Below are 10,327 nucleotides of genomic sequence, written 5' to 3' on the forward strand. Positions count from 1 at the left end.
TAGTTGAAGCTGCATAGTAACCGGAGGTTTGCACGAAAAAAAAGTAGTGTAAATTTTTGCATCAAACGATAGTGAATACTATGAGTATGCTAGGAGCATACTATATATACGTTTCTTTAGGTTGTGTAACGGGCGATTGGATTTGACCAATGTGATTGTAGTGTGAAAGGGTCTAAGTGGAATAAGGAAGAGAAGATTAAAAAAAAAATGAGAAAAGAATAGAAGATAGAAAGGAAAAAAAAAACATAGCGGAAAAGCAATAATGTGAACTGACGATATAGATTTGTGTTATACTACCTCTGGTACTAAATATAAGAGCTAGTTGACTAATTTAAGTAGATTAAGAAAATAAGTTAAGTTAGTTATTTGTAATAAATAAGTGTTGCATTTCCTAAAATATCCTTGATAATCAAGTTTATTAGTCAGAACTATCATTATTAGAAAGATTATCTTAAAAAAAATAAATAAATATAAGAGACAAAGTGGATTGAGGTCTTATATTTAGGACCAAAGTAAAAGTTAAATAAAGTCTTATGACTGGATATAGTATATTAAATGAAGTCTTCTCCTAGCTCTGAAAAATGCATTGAGTTCCTGTTGAAGTGTATGTATTTGAGGTATTTCAGGGAGTTATCTATGGACACAGTAGGAAGCATTTGTATAATTTTATAAGAAAAAAAATTAAAGTAATTGCACCGTGTGGTCTTGAATGTGAATATCACTACGAAATGACTTAAGAGTGATAGAAGTAAGATAAACAATTACTTCATTCCTATTTGTTATTTTCTTGTAATGTGGATAACTGTCAATGTATTGTGTATATATATACACTGTACTTCAGTTTGGAATAAAGATAACTCTCATTTTAATTATCATAATTGTTACAATGTGATCAAAATTGATACTTTTCAATTTGGATGGAAATTTAGTTATTTCGATCTGGGAAAAAAACTTATTTTCCGTTTTTTAGCTCTCTCTTAAGATGAACTCAAAAAGAAAATGACAAAATTATTGTTTATTTAAGTTTAATTTCATGTGCTTAAAATATTTTAATTATTTAGCACTCATTATAAGGTTCAATGCATCTGCGATTTCAAAACCTACTTTTGTTTGCATATAATAGAATAGCAACCCACATGTTCTTCAAAAAAATGGAATAGTTATATAATTATACCCATATAGCTATTATATTTTTTTATGAGACATATCAATATCAATATCAATATTGGATATAAAATGAAGCATAATTATTACTAAATTATAGATTTTGTCATCTAATTCTCTGAAGACTTTTTGCAACGTACAAAGGATACACCCAATTAATTACCAATACATGCACACACGCACGCACGCGCGTATTTGTGTAAAAATATTCAAGAACAAGAAATTATGAAAAATAATTTACTGGATAATAATAAAGAATCAAATAGATATTATGTGGTTTGCCTACAAAAAAAACCTTACATTATAATAAAAATAATTAGAATTGATAAGTTATTTGGGATGAAGTATAATAAATTAAATAATTAATGCGAGGGAAATTAAAGGAAGAAAAGAGATGATAAGAGGTTAATTAATTGGAAGAAGACAAATTAAGGATGAAAACATAAGCATGTGATTGAGTTAGGGCCAAAAAAGTAAAGGATGCGGAAGATCAGCAATACAAATGGAAATCGGCACCGACTACTTGTCTCCTCTCTCCTTTCTCTTCCTTTCCATATCGTTTTGTTTTATGAATGGTTTGCTCTATAGTTTATTCATGAGAAAGTGCAATATAATATACTAACTTTGGTCCTTAATATAAGGACTGGTTGGGATTTAGATTTAATCTTGAATATAATATTTCAATCCACTACTTTATTTTCTAAGTTTATAATTTATTCTTTAAAGCATCCCTATTGATTACACATATTATAATAGGTTTCCATCTAAAGGCAGTCATGACTCATGATTATAAATAATACTTTAGGAAAATCAACTCATATTTATTACAAAATACCTGACTTAACTAATTTTTTTAATTTACTTAAATTAGTTAAGCAGCTCTCATATTAAAAACTGAAAATGGTGTGTAGCTAAACCTTGATCAGTTTGAGTCATTGTAGCTTAATTATGGATTAGTTGATGACTATGGTTTCTATCGTTAGTTGCTTTAATATTATGTTTGTTGATTCAATTGTGGGCTTTTGATTGTTTTAAATTAAAACATGAAATATCTTATTGGAACCGATTTATAAAACTCTAAATCGTCTGATCTCAATATTTTTCCCAGTAGGTACCAACAAGAGCAGTCACCCACTAAATCATTGTCTTCATCCATTAATAATTGTTTGCATGTATCATATCATCAATGTCCTAACATTTTTTTCCTATTTATTTTTATTTATAATTTATAATGTGACATAATGTTAGGTAAAATGATTTCTCGCTGAAGATTTTCATATCTTTTTGATGATGAATTCTTCAATATTCAATTACATATATATACATTTTATAATGTTGATATTTGATTTACACAGGGACAGTCCCATTTGCTGCTCACGTAACATGTCCACCCTGCACAAGAAACTCATTCAGAATCATTCAGCATAAATAATTGTAAAAGAACTGCATATTTGATATCCTAACATTTCTTCTATCATCCTTTTCATTTTTTATTTATATATAATGTGATATGGCATAATTTTAGGTGAAATAATTTCTCATTATTGAAGATCCATATCTCTCTGATGTCGGTGTTTTCAATATTTAATTATATATGCATTTTCTACTATTGATAAGTTCATTTATAGAGCCGTTTATTGTAAATAATTGTAAAAAGAACTATATAATTAATATCCTAACATTTCTTATTTTCCTTAATTTCCGCTCAAACTTTTTATAAAATCTATATCATCCATCTTTCTACTTTCACTTCATCATCTATCTGATTCATATTTCTGTATAACCATGGCAGCACAAGAGTCTAAACCCTCAAATCTTCCTATTCTTCCCAAGTACCTCAATGAAGACGAAGAGCTATCCCAAGAATGCAAAGACCTTATTGCTACATTGCCAACTGAATCGGGTTTGATCAATAACCGAATCCATCAATATAATGGTTTTTGGATCACCACAAGCCAATTGCAAGGAACTCTGAATTGTCAAAACCATTTTCAAGCTCATGACTCCGATATCCTTGTCGTCACATCACCCAAATCCGGTACCACTTGGCTCAAAGCCCTTACTTTTGCCGTTCTCAACCGAAAGATCCATTATCCAAACCCAAGTTCCGACCCGACCCAGACCAGCCACCCTCACCCTCTTCTCACTACTAATCCTCATGATCTTGTACCATTCTTAGAGAGTGTCCTCTACTTCCAAACTACCAAGCCTGACCTGAGCTCTTTCCCATCACCAAGGCTCTTTGCAAGCCATCTCCCTTACGGTTTGTTGCCTGAGTCTGTAAAGCGGTCAAAGTGTGAGATTGTTTATTTGTGTAGGAACCCTAAGGACCTTTTTGTCTCGACATGGCATTTTGCAAACAACTTAAGATCAGAAACACGAGGGCAAATTAGGATTGAGGATTCATTTGACAAGCTTTGTAAAGGAACAATTGGGTTTGGGCCATACTGGGATCATATTTTGGGATACTACAAGGAGGGTTTGGAGAGGCCAGAGGAAGTGATGTTTTTGAGATATGAGGAGTTGAAGGGTGAGCCAATCAGGGTTTTGAAGAAGCTTGCTGAGTTTCTAGGGTTTGGTTTTTCTAAGGATGAAGAGAAAGGTAATGTTATGGAAAATATATTGAAACTTTGTAGTTTTGAGAATTTAAGCAATTTAGATGTGAATAAGAGGGGAAAAGTGTGGTTTGGAATAGAGAATAAGACTTTTTTTAGACATGGAGAAGTTGGAGATTTTAAAAACTTCCTCGCATCTGACATGATTCATCGTCTAAATCTTATTACTCAGGAGAAGCTGGAGAAACATGGCTTGAAGTTTTAAATCCACATGTTACTTGGACTATCTCACATACCAAAAATGAGTTCCAAGTAAAACATTATATTCTAGGTGCAGTATTTGTCTGTTCTTAAAGTGTCAAATTTATTTTCATGAAAGTATTTTATGAGTTATGAAACTGTAAGCATCAAAAATAGTTATCGATGACCATATATATATATAGGATCACTTCGCATTATTTTCTAATTGAGAGGTGCACTATTTGTTTCTTATAATGATGTTACAATGAGGTGTTGTGACGTCCATACAACTTTGGATGTAACTCTTCTGAAGCAGCTCTTCAAATGTTGATCTATATGTAATTAAATTTTAAAATCCCCCCCTCTCTCTCTCTCAAAATCTTAATATGTGAACGTACACTGGGAATAAGAGTAATTATTTACTGGGGAAGACTTGCCACCTTTTCAGATAAATTCACTGTAACAAATTCTACCAACGGATTATTTTCCCCACAACAAGTTATCATATACATATCAGAAAGAAGTAAATTTTTGATTGCACTCATTTCTTAAAATCGTCGTCCCACACAAGTCACATATGCTTCTCCAAGTTAAATATGAGTTGGCTCATTTGATCACAACCTGGAACTGTTCTCAGACCTTGGAAATTGGAACATGAAATTTTCTTAAAACAATACTTTATATTTGAAAAGATTGTGTAGTACAAATGTTTATATATATAACCAAATAAATTATAAATCTTAGAATTATATTGTCCATGTGATTTTATACTTTCAAATAAGTATATTATCAACGCTATTGAAATAATATCAATTTTTTTCACATAACCTCGCATTCATATTTCATAATATAAACTTGGGTTTAGATAAACTCGTAATCGTAATAGATATGTCAACTTGTACACAAACTCGTATCATTAACATAATAAAGTTGTAATAAATGTATAAATTCATATCCTTATAGAGGCACAAAAGTTCTTGCAGCTTGACTGATAAAAATCCATGCCATTTGATTTGTAATTTTTATATAAAAATGACAGAATTAGTCGTTTTACAATTCACATAATGGGTTGGTGCACGTGTTTACTTTTGCCAAAAACAATTTCAAAAAATCAAAATTACTTTCTTTATCTTCACATTTTCTAAATAAGCATGTGAAATTCTTAGAAAAATTCTGAATAATAAAAATGGATTTTGAATTCAATTATTTTGTTTTTATTTTTTTAATATCTCCTAAAAATTATCTTTTTGAAATTTAAATTCCTGATTTCGAGTAAAGGAAAATGTTTATGGGGGTTTTATTTTATTTGAAAATATAAATTCAGAACAAAGACATTTTTGGGATGTTTTAAGAAATTAAACGAATCTTTAGTTATCGTTAGAAAAACAAACAGCGAGAGAGAGAAAGGAAATTCAGGATCATAAAAAGGGAGATTTTGCAAGATTTAGAAGAAAAAGATGTTAGTTTTCATTTTTCTAGAAGTTGAGACTAATAAGAACTAAGACTGTTCGTGGAATGGGACGGGACGGGACGGGATGGGATGGGGACAGGCCTGTCCCGATCCCGTTCTAATAAACAAGGACGGGACAAGAAATATGTCTTGTGTCCCATCCCACGTTTTTTTTTTTTGTAAAATGTTTTTGCCTTATGGTTGGGTCCATTGCAATGGATTTTTATTTTATTTTTTTCCTTTTTATTTTTAGTTCTTGGGGCTTAATCCTTTTGAAAGTTTTTTTTTGTTTTTTTTTTACTGTTTTGGGCTTAGCCATATTAAACAAAAGCCTAAATAAATAATAATTGATAACAGAATAATTCAAAATTCATTTTTACCATTCCAAAAATCATAAATAACTATAAAAAATCTAAATAAATAATAACTATTCAACTACATATATGCTAAAAGCTACAAATTTATAGATGTCTTGAATATTTTTTGTTTTTAACATTTAATAATTATAAAGAAATTAAAAAAAATATTACTACAGGTACGGGAGGACCCTGTCCTGAAAAATTTTGGGACAGCCTTGGGATCAGGACAAGCCTATTTTGATCACCTCTAATGAGAACCACTTTTTTTTTTAAAATTTTAAGTGACCTTTTTAAAGGTATGTATATAATACCAGGATGAGTTTCAATGATTGGAATGGTAACGAATGTGTGATAAAGCAAAGGAGCGTTTGTTTGATAGAGTATGCAATTAATTAAAGGGCAAATTGCATCAAGGTAGGGATGGTGGATAGAGGTGAAAGTTGGCAAGGCCCCTATCTATTTAGGGCCTGTGACCTATCTTATTTTGGAGTCTAACCAGATCTTTTTTGTAAATATGTTGGGTTAAATTCAGCTCAAAAAAAAAATATGTTGGGTTAAAATTGTTCACACAATAAATGCATGGATCCTGACAAACAATAAAATATATCTTGATAACGGCAAGGATTATGAATAAAGTGCTATTAATTCCATCCATAAAAGGAGTCAGGGATCTCACATGCCAACTCTAAACAAAAGATTTGCAAATAAATAAATGTATTGAAAAGGGGGAAAATTTTTATTAAAAAAAGGACAGAAGTATACCTTTAATTTTGTATGAAATTTAATGGGTCTTTTATTTAACTCATCTTCTCAATTCTTTAATTCTAACTTCGTCACACAAAAAATACGGATATTAAAATTTTAGACGTTATCGAAATATTCTCAAATATTGACATATTGAATGTAATTTTCGAAATAACTATTATTATAAAAAATTATTATTTGAAACTAACGGAATTAAAATTAAAAAATTCAAGAGATACTCTTTAAAATTAAATAATCAAATTACAATTTCATCTAAAATTAAAGGTTAAAAATGTTTATTTTTACTAAAAAGAAAGAAACTACAATCAAATTCGTGGGAAGGGGGATAAAGAAAAAGAAAGAAACCACAACTAAAGAATCAAATTCATATTTTATCATAGGAAAAAAAAAGAGAGGAAAGAATCAAAGTCATAAAGAAAGACAAGTAAGAATAAGGAAAAAGTAAGAAACCATCATAAAATTTGTCCCAAAGTATCGGGTGGAACCAGTTTCAAGGCTCATTGTAGTGATGAGCACCATAATGCTAATCAGATTTCAACCATTCACATTTAATATGAATGATCGAGATTTAAAATTTAATATTTTTTATTATCGCTTTATATAACATCCAATCACACCATTAAATATAATTTTCAAAATACAAAATTATTATAAAAAATTATTTTTTGAAATTAATGGAATTAAAATTAAAAAACTCAAGAGCTACATTTTGAAATTAAATATTAAATAATCAAATTACAATTTCATCTAAAGCTAAAGGTTAAAAATGTGTGTTTTTGCCAAAAAGAAAGAAACCAAAATCAAATTCGTAAAGAATGGAAGGGGGCTTAAAAAAAACAAAGAAAGAAACCACAACCAAAGAATTAAATTCATATTTCATCAAAGAAAGAGAAAAGAAAATAATCAAAGTTGTAATGAAAGACAGGGAAGGGGAAAAAAAAAAGTAAGAAATTACCACAAAATTTGTCCCATCAAGTATTGAATGGAACCAATTTCAATACTAATCGCAGTTATGAGCACCATAATGCTAATCAAATATCAGTCATTCAAATTTAATATGAATGACTAAAATTTAATATTTACTATTTTTTGTTATTGCTTTATATAACATGCAATCACTCCATTAAATATAATTTTTAAAATAAAAATAATTATTATAAAAAAATTATTTTTTGAAACGAATGGAATTAAAATTAAAAAACTCAAGAGATACTTTGTAAAATTAAATATTAAATAGTCAACTTACAATCTCATCTAAAGCTACTTTTTAAAATTAAATATTAACTAGTCAAATTACAATCTCATCTAAAGCTAAAGGTTAAAAATGTATGTTTTTATCAAGAAGAAAGAAACCACAATCAAATCCGTAAAGAATGGGAAGGAGGCATAAAGAAAAAGAAAGAAACCACAACTAAAGAATTAAATTCGTATTTCATCAGGGAAATAGGAGAGAAAAAAAATCAAAGTCGTAAAGAAAGACAAGAAAGAGAAAGAAAAAGAAAGAAACCATCATAAAATTTGTCCCATCAAGGCATTGAGTGGAATAAGTATCATAGTATCTCAACCATTTAAATTTAATATGAATGATTTGGATTAAATTTTAATATTTTATTTTTAAAAAAATATTGTCTTTTAATAGGTACATGATCCAAAATAGATGTAATCTCTTAACTATAATATTTAAAAATTACTAATTAAAAAGTTTTAAATCTAAATCATTAAAACTGTATCTAGATAGTTTAGATTTTACCATAGCAATGAGCATCATGATATTCATCTCTATGGTGAGCACCAAAACTTGTTCCAGCAGCATGGAGTGCCTTATGTCCACACAATTTTAGTTTAATAAGATGAATTAAGTCCCAAACAATTTTATTAAGAAAATAAACTATAAACAATGATTCAAACAGTTGCTAATACATAAATTTCATAAAATATTATTAAAATTTAATCTGAATATTTTAAATTTACAGTAAAAAGTTAAAAAATTTATAAATATAAATTTTTCAAATGTTAATATAATGATTACCGAAGGGAAGAGGAGAGATTCCTTAACCACATTTTTTATGTCCTTGTTTGTTTATAAATTTTATTACTTTTCAATTATTTTTGAATGTTTATAGTTTTTTTTTTTTTGGGCCAGAAAAACTTTATAATATTGATTAAACCAAAACCTCCAAAAGTTCAACCACAACAAAAACAACTAAAAAACCAAGGCCCATCCGCTGGATCACAACCAAAAAGATACGGAAAAACTAAAACAATTAAGCATAAGAAATTCTGCTTCAAGCTTTGCACCTCCAGACTGCAATGACCCAATTTCTGTGAAGAGAATCCCACCATGAAAGTGGCTAGAAGGAGTGGTTGTCTTCCAACTTGCTCTATTGAGCCCACATCCTTATGTGCCAAAGCTGCCTTCCCAATTGCAGCGTTAAAACTCTCTCTTTCAACAAGAGATGATGACTCATTCTGAAGTTCCATGCAAACCTCCAGAACACGGTACAACACAGAAAAACAGAGCCAATTGCACCCATTTATAATGTCCATATACAAAGCAAAATTTCTCCCATCCTCGCATCTTCTCAAAATATTGAACATCCAAAGGTAATTAGGCAAAGGGAAATTCAGCCCCATGCTTTGCAACTTTGTATTGCAATGATCAATTCTCTGTGACAAACACACCATGACGGTGGCTAGAAGGGGTGGTTGTTTTGCAACTTGCTCTATAGAGCCCACACCCTTATACACCAAAGCTGCTTTCATATTTGCAGCATTAAAACTCCCACTAAGAGAGGTTGAGACATTCTGAGGATTTTTGCAGACCTTCATAATCCAATAGAACACAGAGAGAAGTAACCAATTGCAACCATCCATAATAAACATACATAGAGCAAAAAATCCCTTAGCCTCTTGCTTTCTCAAACTATCCATGTTGCACAGGACCACATCCAAATCATCAAAGGAACCAATATAGTTGCAGATCTCAAGTGGCCAAATAGTAATTTTGATAACTCTAGAAGCACTAATCATATGTTCACTGGAATTCAATAGCAATATAAGTTCATGCCAGGTATTTCCAGCAGAGTCATTTTTAGCACCAAATGCCAACATTACCACCGAAATCATGCCGAAAATCAAAAAAGATGTGCACCACAACAGAATTAGTTGCCTCTGCGATAGGATATCATCGTACCTTAGAACACTGCTCTTTCTGTCCTGAGCTCTGCACGGGAGGGAAACACTTTGAGATCGCTTGCTTGAGGTCATTTTGCTTGTCTCAAAGTGCCTCTCACAATCTCCGATCACACTTCTCCAGTACACTACAATCGCCTCTTTCTTATGATATCCGTTCTTCCTCTCTGCAATTGTTAATGTACCTAACGTTGAACAATTTTCCGCCTCGTGATCTTTGATTTTCCAGATCTCATAAGCATCTCTACCCTCCTCCTTTCGTAATCTCAAAGACAAACTCACACACACACACAGCATTTGAAGCTCTCTCACCCGGCGGCCACCAGAGAGACGGTCGCCGCCGGGTGAGGAAACAACTCTCACGATCAGATCGGAGAGGGAGCACTCACACTAAGGAGAGGAAATGTCGCTCTCACTAGGAAACCCTAGAAGAGAAAACCGATGAGCGAAAATATAGTTTTTGGTCCCCATATAAGATTTCACTTAAGTGGAACGAAAAACGAGAAGAGAACAGATTGATATTGTTCAAATCATTTTTTTTTCTTTACCAGCGATATTGTTCAAATCATTTAAGAGGACCAAATATATTAGTTATATATATG

At 30.7% G+C, this 10,327-nt stretch overlaps 1 protein-coding gene across 1 annotated transcript; it reads left to right on the forward strand.

Annotated features, from left to right (window-relative positions):
• The first annotated feature begins 2,949 nt into the window (after positions 1-2,949).
• Positions 2,950-4,056, forward strand: LOC114742264 (cytosolic sulfotransferase 12-like). Its single transcript, XM_028930541.1, has one exon. It carries the CDS (start codon positions 2,950-2,952, stop codon positions 3,982-3,984), a length of 1,035 nt encoding a protein of 344 aa, XP_028786374.1. The 3' UTR covers positions 3,985-4,056.
• The last annotated feature ends 6,271 nt before the right edge of the window (positions 4,057-10,327 follow it).

The sequence above is a fragment of the Neltuma alba genome, unplaced genomic scaffold, assembly GCF_004799145.2.
Source record: "Neltuma alba isolate B1F8T4 unplaced genomic scaffold, ASM479914v2 tig00000624_pilon, whole genome shotgun sequence".
Taxonomy (NCBI): domain Eukaryota; kingdom Viridiplantae; phylum Streptophyta; class Magnoliopsida; order Fabales; family Fabaceae; genus Neltuma; species Neltuma alba.